Source organism: Lissotriton helveticus, chromosome 10, assembly GCF_964261635.1.
Source record: "Lissotriton helveticus chromosome 10, aLisHel1.1, whole genome shotgun sequence".
Classification (NCBI taxonomy): domain Eukaryota; kingdom Metazoa; phylum Chordata; class Amphibia; order Caudata; family Salamandridae; genus Lissotriton; species Lissotriton helveticus.
In genome coordinates this window covers 1189916824-1189943408 of record NC_136071.1, presented here as the reverse complement: position 1 = coordinate 1189943408, position 26585 = coordinate 1189916824, and the positions used below count along the sequence as shown (strand labels likewise).

Below are 26585 nucleotides of genomic sequence, written 5' to 3'. Positions count from 1 at the left end.
GCGGCCGCCCCACCCCTTTTTATCTTCTTTATTAAGGTGATTTAAATCACTTTTGGGATCACTAGGTTTATGTTATGTTAATATAACTTTTAAAACAGGCAATTACCCGGAGGTGTCTTGGCGCTATAGACAGTCAATAGATACGTTTATTTCAGTTGACAACAAACCATATAAACAATTTCAATCATACAACATGAACTGAACAGGTGAATTTTTGAAATTATCTCAAAATTGAACAACAGATATGAAAAGAGTTCGTACATCTATCCGTTCCTCTGTGTTTAGAAAGTTATGGTTTTAAGTATGTGTGATGACGTCACAGAGTCCATTACAGATACACATACTAGCAGGCTGTCCGAAAAACGATAGCTGCAGTGAAGGACTTACCTTTTAGAGTTCTTTGTGGTATCGAGTATCACTAACTTGGGTCAGAGGCACAGCAACTATTATTTATAGCGCCTAGTAACTGTAATAGCATTGTATGTAGCAAGAAATTATCATTAATACTGCTCCTGTCAATATTACTTTTCCGTGAACTCAAGCCACTGGTGCAGAGTAAAGAATCGCGCCCAGGACCAAAAAGCTCCTTTTATTTGAGGTATACCAGTGATAATCTACTGTAGATGCGGCGTTAACTTATGCATAAATAAATCAGTGCAGAGGTCTAAAGCTTTTCTGCGGAGCCCGCCCCGGGCGCTGCCAAGGACCAATGCAGCAAGTCTTGAATTCACTGCATGTCCTTCTCCCACCACCCAATGCTTGTTTTTCCTCTGCCTCATTCTTGATAAGTTTCTGCTTCCTTTCCTCCCTGGTCTCTGCCCGACCCCTCTCGGGCACGAGTGGCACTTTGAGGCCCAGGCGCATATTTTCCACATCCTCATTGTTTGACCCTCAGCAAAAGAGAGAACAAGCATTTACAATGCAACAGGTGTCGCAATTATGCTAGTTTGAGCGATTGACATTGCAAATGGCAAATGCCTTTTATTTATGTTTTGAACAGAAAAAAAGCCAATGTCATTAGCTCAAACTCGCGTCAATGCGAGACCTATTGCATTGCAAATGCTTGTTGCAACAGCTGTCCGCATTGTGGAAAGCACGTGGAAAGGTTCCGAAATAAAAACACAAAAAGATATATTTTTTAATTAAATAACACCTTTCGCCTTCCATTCACCCATTCTGTGGCCCAGATCACACCCTGCAAAACCTGTATTTAACAGGGGTCTCCACCTGCTCTACGTCAGCCCTCTTTCATGCCAGCTCTGCTGCTTCAAGAGGTTGACCCCATGCCAGCACTTCGCAGGGGCCCTCATCTTCCAGCTTAATACAGGGCAGTTAGGGATCCAATTACAAAGTTAAGCGCTCTGACACCTTCGGGTAAAGACCGCGCTATATAAAAACGCATAAATAAATATTTTTTTTTTAAAAGGCGGGGATCCAGGCTGCCCGGGAGGAGGTTTTGCAAGATAAGAAGAATGGAGTCTGGCCGGTTCTCTCTCGCACACCTCAGTCCTCAGCTGAAGACGCCTCTCCCTGCAAACTAAGACTGCTGGACCCCCGGGATGGCTGCAGCGACCTCCCTGATGCCGGCCCACGACCTCGGCGCCCGGGTGTACGTGAGGAGGGTCCTGGAGGAGGCCTGCGAGCGGCTGCTGCGGCGGCGCCTTCGGGAGGACGACCTGCCCACGGAGGAGAGTCCCAAGAAAAAGAGTCCCAAGGAGGGGAGTCCCAAGGGGGACAGGCCGCCGGAGCGCGGCGCGGTGCAGCGCTGCGCTGATCGGTTGCTGGAGAGCGTCACCAGCATGGCGGCCCCCCCAGACGCTGGCCCGCCTGCTCTCGGAGCCCACCTGCGGCTGGGACCTGCTGCCCCCGCCGTGTTGGAGGTCCTGGCGCAGAGGGTGATCAGGGACTTTGAGCGCAAGAGAGTCTGGTACAGCTCCGAGTACTGGCAGGTGGCGGGCATCGCGCAGAGGGTGGTCCTGCGCGAGGAGAAGCTGGCGGCCTTCCTCGCCGACGAGACCGCCCTGAGCTTCAGCCTCTTCCAGGAGGTGAAGGGCCTGCTGGGGGGCCGCCACTGGGACCGCCTCGGCCTCCGCTGCGCGTACCTGGCAGCGTTCACCGGACCGGAAGAGGAGCCGCGCGGAGCGGCTGACCCGGAAGTGCAAGTGCGTGGTGAACCGGAAGTGCAAGTGCGCGGGGACCCACGAGTTCCGCCGTCTCCGGAAGTCCATGTCTCTGAAACGTACACTCCCGCGGGCCGGGTAAGCGGGCCTGACCCGGAAGTGCGTGGGTCTAATGGAACCAAAACAAACCCGGAAGTAGACGCGCCCGCTGCCACGCGGGGGCAGCGCGTGGACCTGGCCATCGGCGACAGAAGCACTAAACTCGGGTTTTACGTGGAACTGAAGAAGAACCCGAAGGACAGGAAAGCTCTGCAGGGCGGCAGGGCCAAACTGAGGGCCATCCTCGGCGCGGAGAGAGTGAGCGCCCCGGGGAGCTTCAACACCAAAGAGGAGGACAGGGTCTGCTACCAGGTCATCTTTTACACCCCCGGGGAGCTCGCCAAGGGGGCACAGGGCCCGGGAGAGATGGAAAAGTTACTGAGGAAACAGAGCAGCTGGGTGCACGTGATCGATTGTTACGATGAAGCATGGGCACTGCCCCAAAGGGAGGTGGTTGCCTGCATCTTGGAAGTCAGGCCGGAGTTCTGATCTATGCGCCTGTAGATGCAGGTCTTCTGCGCCTGTAGATGCAGGTCTTCTGCGCCTGTAGATGCAGGTCTTCTGCGCCTGTAGATGCAGGTCTTCTGCGCCTGTAGATGCAGGTCTTCTGCGCCTGTAGATGCAGGTCTTCTGCACCTCGAGTCAGACCAGCGTCTGCAGCTAATTCCAGGCTTGGGGTATTCTTCGGCATCAGAGGGATTCTTAATGCTGCTGCACAGAAGCAATGTGTTCTGCTCTTTTCAGGTTACACCCCCCCCTTCCTCATTCATTTCCCACAAACCTTTCACTTTCATTGCTCACAAGCACAGCTGGGGGTTCGCCAGCCAGAGTCTCACAGCCAGAGCAACTTACCTGTTACCACACATACCAAATATGAACGCACCTTTCAACACAGAAGGCACGTGGGCCATGGCTGGTGGGAGCTCGCAGCAGCAAAGTGTCCTTCGCCAGCTTTGCAGAACACAACACACTAGGAAGTATCTCATGCAAATGCATCCCTCATTCTGGAAATAGCAAGTGGACATTTCACCACAATCACATCGTTTTTTTGTTTTGTTGCTGTTCTTGTGAGTTTCGTTTTTGGATGCTGCAGAAGTGAAGGGGGAGGGGCGGAGGTGACCTTCTGATGTGAGGGAGTGCACTTTTTTCAAGTAAGAGGCTTTAATCTCACATAAAAATAGATCTATCTGTGTGCGAGAGCTAATATCAGCCATGTAAAATGGAGCAAAATACTAGCCCAGCTAAGCCACTGGTTGTAATGCGTGAGCTGCACGACAAGGATCCTTATCAAGGTAGGAAGGGCCCTGCGAGTGTGAGTCTGATGCGTTATCTGTCGGGAGCGTGTCCTTAATGACACCTGAAGCGTCACCACTGCACAGGCATTTACATGAAAACACTTTATTTTTGCAACTTAGCTCAAAGCTCCCATTAATTCACCAGAACACTGACCTTGAAGGTTGTTTTACATGTCTGTTTAATAAAATTAAACCATATCTGAAGGAATAACAAAACCAGCACAAACAAACGTTTGACAATCTAAACAGATGGTCCTCTTTGTCCCCCACCCCTCCCAGACACCCTTCATTCACAGTTCCCGCTCAAGGGCAGGTTACAATGACATCCATGTTTGCTCATGTTTCTCTTGTTTAATCGTGTTCATCTTGTAAAGTTTACCTAAATGATGATGTTGGCTCTTAAACCAACTCAAAAGTTGCACATAAATGCCTGTAAATATTCGGATTCACTCCAGTTGTTTCACTCGTCCCCTCTGAAAACAATAATAAAGCTGATATCTCAAAATCTTCAGTTGCTTGTATGATTAGGTTACTTTTAATGACCTTTGAACAAATTATTGGATACGGGATAAAGTACACCCGTACTCAACATTCTATGGATATTACAAGTCACAGAGGAGTTCTGCTACAATAAGTAGAAATGAAGCCTAAAGGCCATGTTCCCTTATAAGGTTATGCAACTCCAAAGTGATTTGCTATATCCTTAAAATGTACGCCAGGGTGTACTTTATCACTTCTAATACATGGTCATACCATCACCTTTCCTACAAACCAGCTAAATCCTTGGTATGTTGCACTTTCATATGAAAGAGAGAGTGGGCCATATGTATCAAGCATTTTTGGATTCGCAAAGGCCGGAATTCGGCGAATTCCGGCCTTTGCGAATCGCAAAAGGCTGTTTAGCATTTTTTGCTATGTATGTAAAAATTGCATCATAAGGAATCGCAAAAATGTGCGATTCCCTATTTTGCTATAGCATTTAAGGAATCGCAATTTTGCGATTCCTTAAATGCTATGTATTATGCAATTTTCAATAGCGATTTTAGCTTAAGAAATCGCAATTTACCACCAAATTTCAATTGGTGGTAAATTGCGATTTCTCCTAAAAATGCACAAATTGGCTTCTTTAAATGTGGCATGTGACGCACATACATGCCCATAGGGCATGTATGTTCGCCATATGCACACAGTGGAGTAGTGTGGCTCACTGGTTAGAGGCGGCAGACCCGGGAGCAGAAGTTGGCCCGGGACCAGGGTTCAATTCCCGACGCGGCAGGGTCGTGGACTTGGGTCAGCGGACTCGATAATTCTCGCTTCGGTGCTTACTCTAATCAGGGGTTCCACTCGGCAACTCTGGGCATTAGCTTGCCTAACCTCCACAACAGCCCCATCAACTCCTGGGATGCCTGGCTCCACCTTGGGGACTCCCAGCAGGGACCATCCCACAGGGAAAGCCAGAACGGGTTCCCCAGAGTTATACAGCACCAGGAAACCGAAGGACGGGTAGCAGTGCGCTTTACAAGCTCAAATACATACATACATACATACACATGCTGATTTCAGGGGTGCAGCAGGGTGTCCTTGAGACACCCCTGCACCCTCGCAATCAATCTCATTCTGTGAATTCACAAATTGCGATTCGCAAAATGAAATGCATTTCACATTCATTCCTATGGGCCTCTTGGCCCATAGGAATGAATGGGGAATTATTCCTTATTTGCGAATTCACAAATTGCGAATTCGTAAATAAGGAATAATTGGAAATCGCTAAAAAAAGCGATTTTCTACATACATACCATTCAGCGATTTCTAAATAGCGATTCCTTAAAAATCGCTATTTAGAAATCGCAAATGGTGATGATGATGCATATGGCCCCTCGTTTGCAAACATGAAGACTGTAAATAAAATCTCTAGTGCCATTTGTATTTCTTTTATTTTTAACAGCTCTTTTTACTAAACAGTTAGACTGTGGTGACGGTAAACCTTTCAATGCAGAAAGATAAAGACAGCAGCATCAATTGACCAAGGGCTTGATGTAGCAAGCCAAATTGCTATCGCAAATGCTGAAATTCACAGAATGCTGTGCAATGTAGGAAGGCAAATACCTACTCGCAAGCATTTAGGAAATCGCAATTTGCGATTCCCTAAATGCTATGCTAGTAGCCATTGCAAATTGCGATATTGCATTAAGGAATCACAAATTTCCACCAACTTCAAGTTAGTGGTATTTTGCGATTTCCTTAAAAAAAGCACTTTTCTGCTTTTTTCTAAGTGCCATGTGGCGCACATACATGCCCTTAGGGCATTTATGTGCACACATGCACATTTAAGGGGTGCAGCAGGGTGTCCCTTTGGAACCCTTGAAATTGTGCACGCAATTTGCGAGTACTTATTGGGTACTCGCAAATTGCACGCGCAATTCCCATTCCTATGGGCCTCTAGGCCCATAGGAATGAATGGGAAGGTATTCCTTGTTTGCGAATCGCGATTCGCTAAAAATCGCTTTTAAGGACTCGCAAAACTGATTTTATCTACATCTGGCCCCAAGTTCCATAAGGATAGCCACACCTCAGCGGTGGACTGTCATCTCTACTTTAAACACAGATCAGCGGTAAGATCCGTACCATCGGGTTTACAAAACATCCTCAGTAGTAACGCCCAGGGACTCACAGAGTCCCGTACCCCCCTCAATCCACTTTCCCCCTATTTTATTTCATTTATTTGGCAACCTCTTCCCACATATACCATCCTCTCAGCCACTATGCACCAAACTATGTCACTCTTCCAATCCCCAAAACTCGTGCTCAATTTCGGTCTCCACATGCAAGCTATATTTCGCTTTGCTACCATTAGTTCCAATGTGAGCCCGAGTCGGTCCATACGATTAAGGTCTGTTTCGTCCCAAATATTGAGGAGGCACCATTTGGCCGATAGTGCCAGATCACTCCCCACCACCTCATTAAGACAAGCCAGAACTCTCCCCCAGTATTCTTCTAGCACAGGGCAGCTCTGCAGTATATGAAAGAACGTACCTTCCTAACCACACTTCCTAGGACACCGAGCGTGATCTGTTTTGCCCATTTTAACAAGGCTAGGACATGCATAGTAGCTGCGATGAAGAATTTTCAATTTTACCAATCGAAATCTGAAGCGTATGGTCACCTCCCTTGGGCAGGCCAGGGCTTCGTGCCACTCTTCCCTTCTCCAGCGCACCCACATCTTTCATCCAACGTGCCTACAAGTAGGAGATCAGGAGATTTCTTTATTTATGATAGGTGGGCGAAACCACCTGTTTCGGCATGTATTCATCTGAGGAAAAGTGTTCTTATTTATTTTATTTATTTATTTTAAGAGTTTTCTATAGTGCGAACATGACCCTTGGGTATCAGAGCGTTTCACATTACAGGAGTCAGTTATTAACAAGCATTGTTATAGTAAACCCTCTCCTCTCTCACCTCACCTCTCCTCTCGCCCCTCCTCTCCTCTCGCCCCTCCTCTCCTCTCGCCCCATCTCTTCTCTCGCCCCTCCTCTCCTCTCGCCCCTCCTCTCCTCTCGCCCCTCCTCTCCTCTCACCCTCCTCTCCTCTCACCCTCCTCTCCTCTCACCCTCCTCTCCTCTCACCCCTCCTCTCCTCTCGCCCCTCCTCTCCTCTCACCTCTCCTCTCACCTCCCCCTCTCCTCTCACCCTCCTCTCCCCTCTTCTCCTCTCACCCTCCTCTCCCCCTCTCCTCCCCCTTTCCTCTCCTCCCCTCCTCTCCTCTCACCCTCCTCTCCTCTCACCCTCCCCTCCTCTCACCCTCCCCTCCTCTCACCCTCCTCTCCTCTCACCCTCCTCTCACCCTCCTCTCACCCTCCTCTCCCTTTCCTCTCCTCCCCCTCTCCTCTCACCCTCCTCTCCTCTCACCCTCCTCTCCTCTCACCCTCCTCTCCTCTCACCCTCTTCTCCCTTTCCTCTCCTCTCCTCCTCCTCTCACCCTCCCTCCTCTCACCCTCCCCTCTTCTCACCCCCCTCCTCTCGCCCTCCCCTCCTCTCGCCCTCCCCTCCTCTCGCCCTCCCCTCCTCTCGCCCTCCCCTCCTCTCACCCTCCTCTCCCTTTCCTCTCCTCCTCTCCTCTCACCCTCTTCTCCTCTCACCCTCTTCTCCTCTCACCCTCTTCTCCTCTCACCCTCCCCTCGTCTCACCCTCCCCTCGTCTCACCCTCCTCTCCCTCTCCTCCCCTCCTCTCACCCTCCTCTCCTCTCACCCTCCTCTCCTCTCCTCTCGCCCCTCCTCTCCTCTCGCCCCTCCTCTCCTCTCGCCCCTCCTCTCCTCTCGCCCCTCCTCTCCTCTCGCCCCTCCTCTCCTCTCACCCTCCACTTCCTCTCACCCTCCTCTCCCTTTCCTCTCCTCCCCTCCTCCTCTCCCCTCGCCCCTCCTCTCCCCTCACCCTCTACTTCCTCTCACCCTCCTCTCCCTTTCCTCTCCCCTCGCCCCTCCTCCTCTCCTCTCACCCTCCTCTCCCTCACCCCTCCTCTCCCTCGCCCCTCCTCTCCCTCTCGCCCCTCCTCTCCCTCTCGCCCCTCCTCTCCCTCTCACCCCTGCTCTCCTCTCCCTTTCCTCTCCTCTCACCTCTCTTCTCCTCTCACCCCTCCTCTCACCCCTCCTCTCCTCTCCTCTCGCCCCTCCTCTCCCTCTCACCCCTGCTCTCCTCTCCCTTTCCTCTCCTCTCACCTCTCTTCTCCTCTCACCCCTCCTCTCACCCTCCTCTCCTCTCCCCCCTCCTCTCCTCTCGCCCCTCCTCTCCTCTCACCCTCCTCTCCTCTCACCCTCCTCTCCTCTCACCCTCCTCCCCTCCTCTCCCTCTCTTCTCACCACCCCTCCCCTCCCCTCACCCTCCCCTCCTCTTGCCCCTCCTCTCTCACCTCTCACCCCTCCTCTCCTCTCACCCTCCTCTCCCTCTTGCCCCTCCTCTCCCTCTTGCCCCTCCTCTCCCTCTCGCCCCTCCTCTCCTCTCGCCCCTCCTCTCCTCTCACCTCTGCGTGATTCTGGTCCAGGAAAGACATGGCTTGGCAGTTCGGGCTGGACTGTTCCCATGAGGCACAGGGTCAAGACTGATTTGCATATGGCCATGTATGAACTGGGGTGGTGTGGTGAGCAAAAAAACGATGGATTTAGGCCCAGATCTCTGTACTGGGGTGAATGTATGACATTGTTCTGCATTCTGTCCATCAACTGTTGTTTTTGCCGGGTTCAATCCTCGGCATCTGCAGCTCTTTTAATAAAAATGTGCTTTTCTATTTTTATTTTCATTTACACTAATCAGATGAAATATTTACTTTTTTTTCTTTTAATCTGATTTAATTTTCCCGCTCATGAGCATTGCAATGTCTTCTGAGCACTAGCTCAATATTGTACTTTGGTGGCCCCCGCACAAGTGTTCATGTGGTACTGGACGCAAAGACCACAACATATTTAGTCAGTTATGGATTTGCACTTATTATATTAGTAGTACACTGTGTCCTCTGCTAAAATTTGCATTTGTTAGTAGTCTCTCGATAGGAAATTAGCAGGAGTTATACACTCATTTCATTTACACTGTACTCTATCAGCGACCTCCACTACTACCTGATCAGATATTCACCCCCTTTCTCATCACTTATAAACACTGCTCCCCATCTCCCTATAAATCAGCCTCAGCATCTCTTACTGACTAGTTAGTGCACAGCACTTCAGTCATCGTAAGTGGCGTCTAGCAGTTCATTTCTTGCTGGACCATAGCAGATTGGACACTGTTAGAAATGGGATCTCTGGCTGGCCAAGGCTTGCGCCAAAGTCAGTCAGAGACCACCACTCTAAGTCAGGGCAAAGGAGTTACACACCAAGATAACCCCTGCTCACCCCCTTGGTAACGTGACACGAGCAGTAAGGCTAAACTCTGAGGCAATGTGAGTTAAGCGTTTGCACACGCACCTCCAGCAACAACACCCAAGGCCCACTACAAAGGAAACTCCACACAAGGTTATATGTAAAAATAGCCTTTGAGTTGTAGCAAACACATTAGATAAAAACACACTTTACAATGTGCCAACAGGCACGGGCAGAATTTACAGGGTATATATGTACAGGACAGGGCCACCTGGACCACTGTCAGGAATGTGCACTTGTAGATTTTAGAATATTTGTAGAAAATAGCACTTGGTAGAACATAGAATGATAATCACTGTAACACACAATAGGAAATAGAGCACACAACCAGTAACTACTGGTAACAGGTAAGTACCACCTACGCAACCCTATCCACCTGAGGAGAATATTACGCAGGGAACCAGGACCTCACTAGTACATCTATACTAGAAGAACAACCACCTAAGCATTACAATACATGTAGGGGTATAAGCATGAACACTTTACACATGATGCATAAACATACATTCATCGGTGTAGGAGAAAAGCACATGACGCATAAAAACACATTCAGAGGTGCAGCAAAGAACAATTCGCAGAAATTACATAAGCCACAACCAGTGACAGTCCCCAGGCCCACTGGCCTCTCTGAGGCTAGGACGCCATGTGTCCCAATGTCAGGGGCCTAAACGGAGCAGCTGCCCACTAAGTGCTAGGCAGATGGGATCTCTTCTGGGCTCTTAGCAACAACTAATGGGGCCCAAAACAACGTGGGAGCCTGGAGCCTCTCGTGGGCTCTGCAACAAATATTGCCCCCTTAGAGCCTCGTGGGCTTTGCAACAAATATGGCCCCCTTAGAGCCTCGGGGGTTCTGTAACAAAGCAATGCCCCTTTTGGTGGAGTCCCGCTCGGGGGACTCAGTATAATTGTGCCACGGAGCCTCTCACGGTTCTCTACAATAGGGCCTCGCTGGGGGAGCGGCCCGCTGCCTGCCGGGGCCGCTCTACCCTCCCAGCGCCCTACACGCAAGTCTACAGCAATGGAGGGTGGGGTGGGCACCGGCAATATTCCCCGACGGCCCCCCTCTCTTTCTCTCTACCACCCGCGCACTCACCCGGACGGCGGCTGGGGCCGGAGAGCTTCCCGGGCGTCTTCCTCCAGTCGGCCACAGTCCGGGGCTCTCTGTGACACCGGAGCCCCGCCTGCTCCTTCAGGCGGCGGCTCCTCTCCTGAGGCTCGGGCTTACCGGCGACACTCCTCCTGAGCGCCGGGGCGCGGGGTGGGTTCCCGTTGCTCCTCGGGTCGGCGGTGGGCGGGGCTCTCTCCCTCGGGATAGCCTCGCTGGGAGGCAGAACGCTTCCTGCTTTGGCCCAGTACTTCCGGGTCGCGCCTCGGGCCGGCAGCCAATCGCAGCGCGGCCCAGGGTACGACGTCACTGGGTGTCCCGGGCTGGCGGCGGTGAAACGGGGCAACACGAGGGGTAGGCTCCCTGTTCAATTTAAATATAAAGCGAGGTGGGCACTCGCTTGGGGCCAGAAAACGGCACCAGGTCCCTGGCGGGGTGGGCACCTGCCAGGGTACTTAATAATTGGCAAATAAACGGGGCAAATGCCAGGTAGGCACCGGCTGAGAACAAAAGCGCACCCAAGCGCTAGGCAAAAATCAAGCGCTTCCAGTCGCCAGGGTCCCAAAAGCACAAAGTCCTTCAGGAGGTGGAGGGGGCAAGGCTGGGCCCAGAGCCAGCTCACAGGGTCCTCCTAGGCAGGGAGGCAATCCCCAGTGGCGGTCCTCCTGGCACCCAGCAGCAGCAGCCCCCCTCAGCAACAGGATCCAAAAAGAGAACATTTTGTAAGGGGACACAGCCCCTTTGTATACAGTGAATTCCTTTGTCTCAGGGTGCAGGGTGGGGGAAAAACCAGTCGCAGCTGGTTTTGGAGCACTGTGATGTGCTCAACCACCCTTTCCTTTCACTGGCCAGGCTAGGGACATTAGACGCACCACAGGGGGCGGAGCCAGCATTGTGTGGGGAAAGCCCAGCCCTATTCAGGTCCCAGGTGTACCACTCCCTCACATCACACATGCTAATCTCTCCACTCACCACCGGGGCAGACCCATCCAGACTCCTGGAGCCAGGCTCACCATCCAGCTACAGCCAATCACACACCAGCACACGCACTGCACACGCACACCCATGTCTAGAAGTGGCACTTCCACACTAGACACATTCACGCCGCACACATCATTGCACAGCATTCAATCTCACGAGTTCGCACATACCAAACTCGGGCCTGCACACCCCACGCATCAGGAACTACCAGTGACACATACATTCCCCATGCATTCCTATGAGAGGGCAGGCCTATCTCACCACACGCACTCGGAGTGCACACGCACTTTCCACTGGGACACAGTGAAAGTGCGCAGAAACCAAAAATCACCATCCCCAGGTCACATATAAAAAGCAAAAAGTTCAGGGGTGAAGCTGCCAGAAGGGCCAAGTCCAACAGACACCCACCTACAAGGGGACCCCTCAAAGGAGGTAAGCGCCTAAGCGGGTGGGGTCAGGAACTGCGACCGAGGAGAGTGAAGCGCTCCCCAGGTAAACCGACAGTCTCTTAGCACTCCCTCAACATAAACAGACCTGTCTGACAGCATTTAAGTAACAAGTCTTTCATTAACCTTCATAGGAAAGCGAGCTCACTGATCTGTGGCAGACGCAGGATAATTTCATTTAGAGTTATACACTGCTCTCTTGTGCAACATCGGACCAATCCCAGAGTCGAGCCCGCTCTGTTGAGTCGATCAGCTAAGTATCAGCGAGAGGCTAAGTAATGAATGAGCACCTAGTCTGTGCTGTGCTCCTTCTTGAGCGGAGTTGATGCATGCTAGCAGCAGTGGTAGAAGTGGGCGGGATCGGAAGGGCACAGCGTGCCCCTACTTCTAAAAATTATTTCAGTCCGTTCCCCTACTTCTTACTTTCAAAAAACCTTCCCGGGCCGGGACGGCAAGAATAGTCTGACTTAAAAACGATAAGTTTTTTCATTCAGATTCCAGGGGCTGCTCGCACTTCTCTGTTGAACTCCAGAGGCTGCAGCAGCCCCCGCCCCCCCCTGAGCTCGCACAGACCGAGGGCAGCCCCTCCCTGAGCTCTCAGACCAAGGGCAGGCCCTGCAGCAGCCCCTCCCTGAGCTCGCACAGACCGAGGGCAGCCCCTCCCTGAGCTCTCAGACTGAGGGCAGGCCCTGCAGCAGCCCCTCCCTGAGCTCCCACAGACCGAGTGCAGGCCCATTGTCATTCTGATTTAGGCTGATTGATGCTGATTATCCCCTTTCCAATGACAATGCGCCCGCCCTCTCTGCATTCAGCATATCAAGTGCCAGTGAGGTCAGAGTTAGTGATTACAGAGGAGCTTTCCCCAGACAGAGGACTGTGGGGAACTTGACACCTTTTGTAATTTGTCAATGTTGTACACAGAGTGAACTGGGCAGGAGCAGTGACTGAACAGAAGAGACGACAGGAATGGAGAGGTAATAGGGCAGGAGTGCTGACCGGACAGGAGCAGTGAACAGGCAGGAGCAGTGAACGGGGCAGGAGCGGTGACGGGGTAGGAAATGTGACAAGGCAGGAAAAGTGACGGGCCAGGAGCAGTGATGGGGCAGGAGAGGTGACTGGGCAGGAGAGGTGACTGGGCAGGAGAGGTGACTGGGCAGGAGAGGTGACTGGGCAGGAGAGGTGACTGGGCAGGAGAGGTGACTGGGCAGGAGAGGTGACGGGGCTGGAGAGGCGACGGGGCTGGAGAGGTGACGGGGCATGACCTGGAGCGGTAACCGGGCGGGAGCGGTGAAAGGACAGTGAACGGGGTAGGAGCAGTGAACGGGGTAGGAGCAGTGAACGGGGTAGGAGCAGTGAACGGGGCAGGAGAAGTGACAGGGCAGGAGAGGCGACAGGACAGGAGTGGTGACGGGGAAGAAGAGGCAACTGGGCAGGAGAGATGACCGGGCACAAGAAGTGACGGACAGGTGACATGACAGCCAGGTGATGTGATGGGCAGGAGAGGAAATGGGCAGGAGAGGTGACGGGGCAGGAGAAGTGATGAAGCATTAGAAGTAATGGGGCAGGAGCGATGATTAGGCATGAGCAGGAGTGGTAATCGGGCAGGAGCAGTGAACGGGGCAGGAGCAGTGAACGGGGCACAAGTGACGGGACAGGACAAGTGACGGGACAGGACAAGTGACTGGACAGGACAAGTGACTGGACAGGACAAGTGACTGGACAGGACAAGTGACTGGACAGGACAAGTGACTGGACAGGACAAGTGACTGGACAGGACAAGTGACTGGACAGGACAAGTGACGGGACAGGACAAGTGACGGGACAGGACAAGTGACGGGACAGGACAAGTGACGGGACAGGACAAGTGACGGGACAGGACAAGTGACGGGACAGGACAAGTGACAGGACAAGTGACGGGACAGGACAAGTGACCAGGCAGAAGAAGTGACCGGCAGGTGACGTGACCGGCAGGTGACGTGACGGGCAGGTGACATGACGGGCAGGTGACGTGACGTGACAGGGCAGGAGAAGTGACCGGGCAGGAGAAGTGACGGACAGGCGACGGGGCAGGAGAGGCGACGGGGCAGGAGAGGTGACGGGGCAGGAGAGGTGACGGGGCAGGAGAGGTGACGGGGCAGGAGAGGTGACGGGGCAGGAGAAGTGACGAAGCAGGGGAAGTGACGAGACAGGAGCGGTGATTAGGCAAGAGCGGTAACCGGGCAGGATCAGTGAACGGGGCAGGATCAGTGAACGGGGCAGAAGCAGTGAACGGGGCAGAAGTGGTGGGGCAGGAGCAGTGAACGGGGCAGAAGTGACGGGGCAGGAGAAGTGAACGGGGCAGAAGTGGTGGGGCAGGAGCAGTGAACGGGGCAGAAGTGACGGGGCAGGAGAAGTGAACGGGGCAGAAGTGGTGGGGCAGGAGCAGTGAACGGGGCAGAAGTGGTGGGGCAGGAGCAGTGAACGGGGCAGAAGTGATGGGGCAGGAGAAGTGACAGGATATGAGAAGTTACGGGACAGGAAAAGGGACAGGGCAACAGAGGCGACCGGGCAGGTGAGGCGACCGGGCAGGTGAGGCGACCGGGCAGGAGAGGCGCCAGGGAAGGAGAGGCGACCGGGCAGGAGAAGTGACGGGGCAGGAGAAGTGACGGGGCAGGAGAAGTGACGGGGCAGGAGAGGTGACGGGGCAGGAGAGGTGACGGGGCAGGAGAGGTGACGGGGCAGGAGCGGTGACGATGCAGGAGCGGTGATTAGGCAGGAGCAGTGACCGGACAGGAGCGGTGAATGGGCAGGAGCGGTGAACGGGCAGGAGCGGTGAACGGGCAGGAGCGGTGAAAAGGGCAGGAGCGGTGAACAGGGCAGGCGAAGTGATGGGGCAGAATAAGGGAGGGGGAGGGGAATTGACGAAGCAGGAGTGTTGATCGAGCATGAGCAGGAGTACTGACTGGGCAGGGGCAGTGAAAGGGCAGGGGCAGGCGTTTCCCAGGGTGACTGGAAGGGTAGGGGGCCAGTTTAGTTTGGGGGGGGACGGTTTTGTACAAGTGCGGAGTTTTAAAAACACTGCAAAGTTCTTTGTATATTCAGAAGGTTTCGGTCAACAATACAAGTGCCAAGATAACTTTGGTGATCAATGTACCTGCTGGAGAGAGATGGGAGCATGTTTTGTCTAGTGGCTGTTTTACTCATCTAAGGTAGCGCAGAGGGGTAATATGCCTGCTGCAAAGAACATGTACCATGCATATCAAAGAGCAATATGTTATGTGCATAGTTCAGTGGGTACTGCTTTGTGTTCACTTCCCGAATGAAAGGACACTTGAATACATATGGCCTGGCAGTTCGGGCTGGACTGTTCCCATTGGGTGCAGGATCAAGACTGATTTGCATATGGCTGGGCTCAAACTGGAATGGCATGGTGAGCAAAGAAACAATGGATTTAAGCCCAGATCTCTGTACTGAGGTGAATGTATGATATTGTTCTGCATTCTGTCCATCAATTGTTCTTTTTGTATTTGTCACCTCGAGTGGGACGGGTATGCTCAGACATGAGTCCCGTGCTCTCCATGCCACTGGAGTCAAGCTATCCTGGCTGATGAGGGCTGAAAGCCTGAAACTGGTCCTAGGATGCCTGTTTCCAGTCCAGGGAGGACCTGGCCTGGCAGTTCGGGCTGGGCTGTTCCCATTGGGCGCAGGATCAAGACTGATTTGCATATGTCTGGGTCCAAACTGGAATGGCATGGTGAGCAAAGAAACAATGGATTTAAGCCCAGATCTCTGTACTGGGGTGAATATATGACAGTGTTCTGCATTCTGTCCACAGTTGTTCTTTTTGCTATATTATGGTTGAGCAGCTAGCTGGCTGACATGAATATGAAGGAGCCTTTGTGGGTTTCCGTGAGTCTAGATTCTCCTGAAGAGTCCCTTTCTCTTCTGAGCCCTGCTTAACACATGTGTACAGGAGGAGCCCTGTATTCATGACCTCAATGTTTGAGACAAAAATAATCATGGATTTCTGAACAATGAGAGTAAAAGCATTAAGGCAACATGTTGTTCCTGCTTATATTTTACACGCTTTACATAAACCTGTATTCCCTATGAGTGTTTGCTTTTTCCTGAATTAAACCTCAAATAAACATGTTTATCCATTGTTTTAATTAAATAACGTTATAAGCTCTTAACTGGTCAGTGAAATGCTAAACGTACTAAAAATTGGTATGTTTTGCTATTTCTAGCCACACCCCTGACTCCGCCCACTGATTCAATCTTCGGTTATTCCCGACCCCTGATTCTCCACCCACAGTTCCCCTACTTTTTATTTCCCACTTCGACCACTGCACATACAATGCATAAGTGATTCTGTGGCATTTAAGCACGCCCGGCTATTCTGAGGAATACGGTTGCATCCGCCCATCACTTCCGGGTTGGAAGGAGGTGACGTCTCATGGGCGCGAGTTGGGACGAGGTGACGTCTCAGGGCGCGAGTGTTTGCGCACGTGACGAGTGACTGACCCACTCTGTCTAATGGGCAGCAGCAGTGATGCAAAGACTTCTCAAGGGCACCGCCAGCATCAGTCTGTGGCATCACTCCTTTAATTGACTCTCGACCTGATTAAAGTTCCTGCGTCGACTCTTCCCAGAATGCCTCTCGGTGCATGGGGCCAGCAGTCACCATTCCTTAGATAGCATCTGTCAAATTGCTCTCCCTCATATCTTTAAGTCTCCACCCATCAAACGATCACCTGGGGAATAACACAATGTAAAATAACAAGTCATGACCAGGCCTGGGTGGAATCTTCATGAATTCCTTTGCGAAAAATTACTTTTGAAAGGAATTCTCAGGTCTATTTTGGATGCGAGGATGCATTTTGCACTAAAAACCGCAGAAAATTGTACTTGATGTGAACAGGGCTGGTCACGTGCTGTTCGTTCGTGTTGTTCTCATTCTCCCCAATAGGATTTGTAGCCAAACTAAATCTCAAACACATGATATAATATTATCACAGGCATTTTGTGTAACACGTTTAATGCTAAACGCCAGAAAGTACATGAGATTATTTCGGCGTAAGCTCATTTCTTCGTTACACGATTTGAAGATCGAGAAACATACAGAGCTGGGGAACTCACGTACACGCTAATAACCGAATTCTAGCAAGAAGTCTTGTGGCTTCAGCATTATCTTGTTCGAGTCTGCTTACATTTTCTCGGACAGTTATCAGTCAGGAGCATCACACGCGAAATATCCGTGATTGTGGATTCAGAGTACATCTCAAAAGAACTAGCGATCCAGCATTGTTCTTTCCAGGACATCCCCCCTGACGAAGGGACTAGTCCCGAAATGCATTGGGCATCGGGTTCAAAAATAGGAACTGTTTCAAGAAAAGATTTCTTTGGACTTGTTCTCCTGTAAATAGGTTTATTGAGAAAATAACGTGACCTGCTATGAAATAAAATAGTGTCAATCAAAACATATTTACAAATATTGACAACGATGTAATGTATGTCTATTTATGTAGTATCTTGAATGAAATGAGGAGTTATGATACACATATATAATTTATAAAATTTGAATAACAATTGTTAACAATATGTTAAAACTCTAAGATTATTGTGGAAATAATTTTCTTAACTAGGGAACAGTGCGCATTACTTGCATACTCTTTCGGCATCTCTTTGTTTTCATTAGTAACGGTGTTAGCCAACACTCGTGTGTAATGCAGCACCCCAAGCAGATCAATTCATTAACTTAATTAATCTAGTTCAATATAGCAGATACCTTTTCGGAGTACCCCTCTTTCTCTCAATACATGAATCTATAGTTGGGCCCAGAATGCTGTGGCGGTAAGCTTTGTGAGTAAGACCTGATTCTTGCAGTCACCAGTACTATTCAGTACTTGGCACTTAACCATTCGAGGCCGTTACATATGGTGTTTTCTGTAATGCCGGTGTTTAAGAAAACAAGTTCCATCTCGACTATTGGTCAACTCTGCTGTCTGGTATCAGTTCCCGGCCGCTCACCCTGACCTCTGATTTACCATACTCCTGATCCTGTATATTTCATGGTTCTTGTTATCAATTTGTTATCAGAAGTAACTCCTATTTGTGCGAAAGGTAAGGAATCCATATGGTGTAGGGACATGTAAAGAGTGAACATATAAGTAAATGGCATTCAAGGATAACTTTTTTTTTTAAATGACGTCTCTCAAATATATAGTTTTCATCATTAGTAAGCAGTACTAATAATGGCTGTAACTTGTACCCAATGTAATCAGTGCTTCATTTGAGCCAGTGTTTGGCGGGGCTAGGCACTGGCACTTAATTCTCAACATAGGTACTTATGAGATGCTCCCACTTGGTGGCGCTGTTTGTCTATTTTTGATGTTAAACTTCAGCAGAGTCTTTAGCAACTGATTATACATTAAACCTGAATAATACCTTTGGGTGGCCTGCTTTACCCAAGACTTTAGACTTGTAGTAGTTGTCTGATTCGTAGACGTGTTGGTATTATAGTATTAATAATCCACATCTGTAAAGCGCGAACAATCACCCGTAAGGGTCTCTAGGCGCTGGGGGCCGTCGGGAATATTAACTGAGCTATTGCCCAGAGTCACATGGTGGTGGGCTAATGTGCCGCCGGAGCCGGGGATCGAACAGTGAACACCAGATTCCGGAGTCAGTCGCCCTAGCCGCGGCGCCACACCTCTTCCGCTGTCACTGTACTGACATCTGGTAGTGCTGACTGGTGCTGTGGGTAGTGCAAGCTGCAGTACCATCCTGAAAAATACCTTGAGCCCTGGCACCTACTTTTTAGGTAATGCTATTGACTTTACCATCGTTGGAAAGATGAAAGGCTGAGGTAGTTTCCTGTCATTATAGAGGCGTGCACCATGGATGTCTTTATGATTTATAATGCACATCAGAGCTTCAGGGCACTTTTGCTGGCATGACAGAGGTTAGAGGAAGATAGAGGAACAAGCACCTAAGACTGAGGCCAGAGTAGGCGACAAGTACCTAAAACTGAGACCAGAGTAGGCGTCCAGTACCTAAGACTAAGGCCAGAGTAGGCACCCAGTACCTAAGACTAAGGCCAGAGTAGGCGCCCAGTACCTAAGACTAAGGCCAGAGTAGGCGCCCAGTACCTAAGACTAAGGCCAGAGTAGGCGCCCAGTACCTAAGACTAAGGCCAGAGTAGGTGCCAAGTACCTAAGACTAAGGCCAGAGTAGGCGTCCAATACCTAAGACTGAGGCCAGAGTAGGCGTACAATACCCAAGACTGAAACCAGAGTAGGCGTCCAGTACCTAAGACTAAGGCCAGAGTAGGCACCCAGTACCTAAGACTAAGGACAGAGTAGGCGTCCAGTACCTAGGACTAAGGCTAGAGTAGGCGTCCAGTACCTAAGACTAAGGCTAGAGTAGGCGCCCAGTACCTAAGACTAAGGCCAGAGCAGGCGTCCAGTACCTAAGACTAAGGCCAGAGTAGGCGTCCAGTACCTAAGACTAAGGCCAGAGTAGGCACCCAGTACCTAAGACTAAGGCCAGAATAGGCGCCAAGTACCTAAGACTAAGGCCAGAGTAGGCGTCCAATACCTAAGACTGAGGCCAGAGTAGGCGTCCAATACCTACGACTGAGGCCAGAGTAGGCGACAAGTACCTAAAACTGAGACCAGAGTAGGCGTCCAGTACCTAAGACTGAGGCCAGAGTAGGCGCCCAGTACCTAAGACTAAGGCCAGAGTAGGCGCCCAGTACCTAAGACTAAGGCCAGAGTAGGCGTCCAGTACCTAAGACTAAGGCCAGAGTAGGCGTCCAGTACCTAAGACTGAGGCCAGAGTAGGCGTCTAGTACCTAAGGCCAGAGTAGGCGTCCAGTACCTAAGGCCAGAGTAGGCGTCCAGTACCTAAGACTGAGGCCTGAGTAGGCATCCAGCAACTAAGACTAAGGCCAGAGTAGGCGCCCAGTACCTAAGGCCAGAGTAGGCGTCCATTACCTAAGGCCAGAGTAGGCGCCCAGTACCTAAGACTGAGGTCAGAGTAGGCGTCCAGTGCCTAAGGCCAGAGTAGGCGTCCAGTACCTAAGACTGAGGCCTGAGTAGGCATCCAGCAACTAAGACTAAGGCCAGAGTAGGCGCCCAGTACCTAAGGCCAGAGTAGGCGTCCATTACCTAAGGCCAGAGTAGGCGCCCAGTACCTAAGACTGAGGTCAGAGTAGGCGTCCAGTGCCTAAGGCCAGAGTAGGCGTCCAGTACCTAAGACTGAGGCCAGAGTAGGCGCCCAGTATGTCAGACTAAGGCCAGAGTAGGCATCCAGTAACTAAGACTGAGGCCAGAGTAGGCGCCCAGTACCTAAGACTAAGGCCAGAGTAGGCGTCCAGTACCTAAGGCCAGAGTAGGCGCCCAGTACCTAAGGCCAGAGTAGGCACCCACAAGAGCACGCAGAGTGAGATGGAAAAGCTGTGGGAGAGATGAAGAAAGATCTTCACCCACCTGAGGGGCTTCCCAAGGGGCGGGGCTTTGGCCTCTGACAGACTGAAGTGTAAGGAACAGTGGGGAAGGGTCTGAAGTTCTTGTGCTAGGCTGAGCAGAAAAAGTGGGTCTCTAGGGCTCCACGAACTTCCAGGACATCTTCATGTAAAGTGACCTACGGAACAGTAGTGCATAATGTGAGTAAGAGTAAGTTGCAGAGCCCAAAGTTTTGCTCAGAAGCCCACGACCGTCGCTGTCCATGGTCGGCTGGTGCTGAATCCCAAGGTTGCGTAGCCTTGACTCCACCTCATGTATCTTTAATCCACCACCAGACACTCCCTGCCCCTTTATCTCACTCCTACAGGTTCTTTTTCATTCCTGTTTTCTTCCTTTGTCACTGTTGTTCACTCTTCCTCCTTACCCTCTTCCCCCTTTTGTGTTTTTATTTCTCTTGTTCAAAGTTTGATGTGGAAAAAAAGTGCTGGTACCCAAAAATTACTGCCGGTGGACCCCACCAGATCAAATTAAGCACTGAGAATTGTTGAAGTCAAAAAGTAGTTTTGTGACTGGCCCCGATTGGGTCTTAATGCAAAACAAATAGGTGCACCCTGAGTGCGTCTAAGCGCTACTCGACTAGCACACTTCTTAATGAGGAATGGCACATGAAAGCATCATGTTTAAGAGAACAAGATACTGTGATGCAAAGCAGAGCTATACCCCTGCTGTGGGTTATGTGGAATATCAAATGGCTTCTTCTGAATACATTATAGGCTCGAGCCTCAGACGAGGGCTTATGAGGAGGGCTGGGGCCCTTCGCAACCAGTATTTCATGAGGCACACTGGCTGCAATACTGTTAGAACATTCCACCCACTAAGGGTAGAATGTTCTAAAACAGAGAAGGAGAAACAGAAAGACAAACGTTGAAATGTTGGAGCAGATGTCGTACACCAGCTGTTATTGGCCCCGAGCCTCTACATTGTCTTCAATGGAGCGCCCAACATTCCACTGGTCCAATAAGGGAACAATGCCCGCTGTACGGATACCTGGATGGCTCCTTGCCAGTCTGCCCTGGACACACAAAGTGTAATATTGTCATTTGTGCTACAGTTTGATGGGTGTGAGAAATCTGTGTACTCTAGGAGAACGTGTACGAGTGTTACCACCTCCAGGGTAAAAGTAGTTGAGGTGTACCGCTGTGTACAACCACATGAAAACGTTGTGGTATTGTACAGCTGCTGGAAGAGGTGGGTGTGGCTATATCTCTGCAAGAGTTGCATCAGCATAACTGTGTGGCGAATGTGACACTGGCATGTTTGTGTTTCACAACACCAGATGTACCAACTCACACTGTACCATCGTGTGACGCACAATATCGTCGCCCTCCCCCGGTGAGGCCGATATCACACGATGGCAGGGAAAACGAGCTGAAAACCACTGTAAATAGTTTCCAGCTCTTTTTTTGAGATTTTGAACTGCTGACGTCCATTAAGGGGAGTGAAAACACCCCAGGACTTGGAACTGCCCTTAGCAGGCTTTTTTTTGTTTTTGATGGAGGGGTTTGGGGGCACCGTTGGGGCAAAAATAACTCTTAGGTACTTCTCGACACAAAGCCCCACCCTCCTCTTTACACTGTGAGATTTCTGCTCAAGTTGGCAGGTATTCAACTCTCTTGTTTGTGTACAGAGACTATTAGAAGTGTGGAAACAACAACATTTTGTGACCAAGACATCTATAAAAGTCTCTTTAGGGACGGCTCCTGCACTTGGAGTACAGGCAGGGAGGGGTGGACAGCTGGGGTGGCCACTTTACTTTGTGTCATCACAACACCTGCTTCTAAAGTGGTACTTTCATGTGATAGCCTAATGCATTCTGGGTGTTGTAGTCTTGATTTGCTTCCATGGAATCCATTAGACATAGATTTCTTTCTTGCCAATGATTTGTAGGTTAAAAACTGGGAATTGGTGTCCATGATGGCATGGAGTGAGGTGGTCTTTCTAGGCTCAGGGGTGTTGCACTAGGGGTGCATGCAGTAGGTGCAGTGACACCCAGGCCCCTTGTTGTCAGTGAGACCAAAGCACCACATTTATGGCTTTCTTGTGCTACCCCACTGGGGGCAGGTGGTCCATTTTATCGGCTTGCATTAAAGTCCATGGAACACTTGCTTTGCCATAGGAGAGTCTTGGGCGGGGCTTAGATGACAGGGGGCGTGGTCAGCTATCACCCTTGAGTGGCTTCGTGTCCTCACCTGCTGTGGCCTCTGGAACCTTCCATGAAACGACTCTAACGCTACCCACAGGGTTGAGTCCTGCTTGCGTCTGGGGCTTCGTCACCCTATAGGATGAAATAATCTTCATGTTCTGATTGGACGAGGTTTATTCTGAGAAATCTTTTGTGACGTAGTTTGTAAACATTGATTCTTTTGTGCTGCAGATAGGGTAGTGGCAATCCCCTGGCTCACCCATTTGTAAACCATCTCATGGTATAGGTATTTATATAAGGCTTTCTATGCCCCATGTGAGGTCTAAAGTGCTTAATCCACGAGACTTCGATGGACCATATGACGTCACTCGATATGTTCATTGTCCAGCCATGATGCTCGGCACTGGGGCTCACGCAGGGTGCGTGACACTGGGTGGAACTCGGAATGTATTATACATCTGATGCAGGGAGATCCGCCTGCCACAGGGAGATCCGCCTGCCACAGGGAGATCTGCCTGCCTCAGAGATCCGTCCGCCAGTGGCGGAGGCTGGGAATCCTGTTCCTGAGCTGACGATTTATTTTATGTATATTTGGAAAGCGCTTTCCTACAGTTCGTGTCAGCCCGCAGCGCTTTGGGATCTGGGCTTTTTCACATAAGTATGAATTTGCTGGGCTTGCCATATAGTCCGCTATCTGTTGCATATTTTGCAGATTTATTTAAATTAATGTGTTTTTTCTAGCTCCAGTAGATAAAAAGTTGTTATTTGGCTGTGCACATGGTGCAGCGCCTCTGGGGACACTTTGTATAAGGTAACTGGACACACTTGGACCACTGATCCCACACATTAAAACAAAAGGCGTGGGTGGAGGTTGCAGAAGTCTCAGCCGGGGGCACTCCCTCCAGCTTCATATGCAAATCTGCCCTTTTTCTGCTCCAATCAGAGTAGTCCAAGCCGGTCTGCCGGCCCACGCCCCCTGACAGAGGTGACACTTTCTTCAGATGGTGTGAACTCACCCTGCAAGGGTTTTGCCAGTGAAAGGAAGTAAATGCCTTAAATAATTCAATGCAGTTCAAACTGACTGGGAAGAAAGAGCCTGTCTCTGCTGTGAAATGTTTTCTTTCTCTTTACACAAATTCCTGCATCCCCAGAGGCTGCTCTAAGCAGCAGTGTCGAAGAGGGCTCTCATCGGAAGATTCACCCCGCTTCCGAAGCAAAACCGACGACAATAGATCTCGCAAGCGAGCAGCACATGCGTCGCTAGGCGAGACCTAAAAATGGGGTCGAAACGCATCGACATTTCCATGAAGCCTTCTCAGAACATAGTTGAAAATGTGAAGCCATCTTGTGTTGGGATTTCTACATTGGGCTAATCTATGTTGCCCAATGCAAGAAAGGATTTGTCTGCTCCACTCCAGATCAGTTTCGCTCAAGGAGCATGGATCTACTATTCACAAGATCTTTTTTTAATCTTTATGACATGTGTATGAACTCTGTTATTTTTGGATAATAATAAAATGTATGCACATTGTGACACTCTGTAAATCAAGAAATGTGATTGAACATAAATTATTGTAAACAATGGAGGAGTGGGGTGAACATTTTTGGGGGAGTTTATTGGCAACTAATTTACAATCCACTTTCTCCCACTCCCTCTTTTTGACAAAATTGTTTTTATAAAAAATCCCTTGAGAGTGCCTTTCACTTTTTTCATATTTGTTCTTCCTAACTCTTGGAGGTTACAGGGAAAACCAAGGCGACGACGCATGCGCATGTATACATCATACCAGCGCCTTGAGACCTTTTTGGTGAATCGTGCGCTATATAAGAACCTATGACTATGACTATGACTATAATGCGTCCACCATTGGCAAACCAGCATTTTAATTTATTTTTAACAATTCACAACAGCATCAACAAACATTAGCAAAGCCAGTTCAAGTGAAATTATTTTACAAAGGCATGGCCGACTGGAGAAGGGAGACAGATGGGTGAAGAGAAGGACATGAGAACAGTAGCAAAGGGAAATGCAGGAACTGAAAAGAGGGCGAAGGACGTACGAGGTGGCATCAGGACGAGGCAGCCCTGGCATTCAGCAGCACCGGGGGAGGCCCCCAAGAAAACATGGGGGGGGCACGCACATATTACTTTACTAATTAAACACTGGCTAGGGAATGCGGGGGTTCAGTGCACAGAGCTGGGAGAAGTTTAGGGTGAACTTAGATTTCTTCTCTTCCAAAGACACTGCCAAGATTAATTCACCCCTTTTCATGACCCTCAAACCCGCTTGGCATTTGCTTGAGCTTAATGTTGTAAATATGTATTCTATACCTGTATTAACCTTATTCTGCCACCTCTTATTTTATTTTTACTTTTTTAATTATCCTGATTGAATTTGTACCTTGTTAGGGTGTAAAGCTCCTTATGTAACATACCTGGTTCTATTGTAAAGCGCTCTGACACCTTTGGGTAAAGACCACGCTATATAAAACTGCATTAAATAAATAAATATAGGAAGCCGTGCCACCTGCAGATGTAGGTAGGGACTCACCACTGTGACGTATATCGCGTGTATATTGTTCGAATAAACAACTTCCACGCAGCAACAAACCCCCCGAGCGCCTCGAGACCCCCACTAGTGATTTGCTGCGCTCTATAAATGTTGATTGATTGATCACGTGTGTTGCGTGTGCACATGTGAGTTGCACAATCATTATTGCACGCGCCTGTTTATCTGCGTGTTATCAGAGAGTGCAAAGTCTGCCTGCGTTTGTTCACCCGGACTGACTGCTTGTTTTTGTTGCTTTCATCATATGGTGATTTTTAACCCTTTCATCAATTTCTTTCAGCTCTGAGAACTCACGTGTGATCACATTGGGGTGCCAGTGAGCTGAGGAGCCATGCCTGTCCCCCCACCGCCGCCGCCTCCTCCGCCTCTCCCACCCGGGGCCGGGGGACCCCCGGCACCACCACCGCCACCCCCGCCATTTTCTGGGGTACAGTACGTCTTTCTGCAATTTGTTTCGAACACAGTTTACTAAATTATTCAAAGGTTCCCCTCATCTCTCTATTACCCCTCTCTCACATACATTTCATTTGTTTTAAAGCGCTGGTAGAGGCTGGCTTTATTAATCCACTCGGCTATCAACATAAAATAAAGATCCTTTCTTTGCAGCAGGCACATTAACCCTCTGTGCTACTTTATGGCGGGGCAAAACTCCCTCTGTGCGTCTCTCTCCCTCTCCCCCTCCCCTCTCCCCTCCCCCTCCACCTCCCCCTCCACCTCCCTCTCCCCTCCCCCTCCCCTCCCCCTCCCTCCCTCTCCCCCTCTCCCCCTCTCCCCCTCCCCCTCACCCCCTCTCCCCCTCCCCCTCTCCCCCCTTCCCTGCTCCCCCTCTCCCCCTCTCCCCCTCTCCCCCTCTCCCCCTCTCCCCCTCTCTCCCTCTCCAGAAGAGTTATCTTGACATTTTCATTGCTGCCTGAAAGCTGGACGCACATGGAACTCTGCAGCAGGTGCTTTTCAATTTTCACGGTCTCTCGTGGTAGCCGCCCCTCATGAAATGCTCTTAGCTTGTCGCTGCTCTTTAATTCACTGTGCTGTGTCTGTCTCACCCTCTTCCAAGGGCTGCTTCAAGGTTCTCTGCCGTCCTAGACCATGTGGCATTTTGTCAGCCCCTCCCCTTATGCTTTGACACTCCAGCGCCCCCTGCTGGAGGCGCCTATGCACTTTCCTGTTACTGCCCTAGCATAGCAGAGTCTGCTGGTCAAACAGTGGCCCACTCGGGCCAGGGTGGCCTACGAGCCAATAGACCAAATCATAAAGCTGCTTTTTTTTCTCTTTTTTTTTTCCACAGTTTTATATAGCGCGAACTTGACCCGAATCGGGTATCAGAGCGCGTTACATAGTACCAGTTGCATTACATGAGGACACATCCTTTTTTGTTAGGCACAGGGTGATTAAGTGATTTGCCCAGAATCACAG

The 26585-nt window shown here is 50.3% G+C and overlaps 1 protein-coding gene across 2 annotated transcripts in view; it reads left to right on the top strand.

Annotated features, from left to right (window-relative positions):
• The window catches only part of WIPF3 (WAS/WASL interacting protein family member 3), a 197940-nt gene that overhangs the window by 100653 nt on the left and 70702 nt on the right, over positions 1-26585 (top strand). For both annotated transcript variants that reach the window (XM_078664039.1, XM_078664040.1), the window contains exon 2: positions 25453-25599. In XM_078664039.1, coding sequence (XP_078520165.1) covers positions 25504-25599 — 96 coding nt within the window. In that variant the 5' untranslated portion in view covers positions 25453-25503. The remainder of the gene's footprint in view (positions 1-25452; positions 25600-26585) is intronic.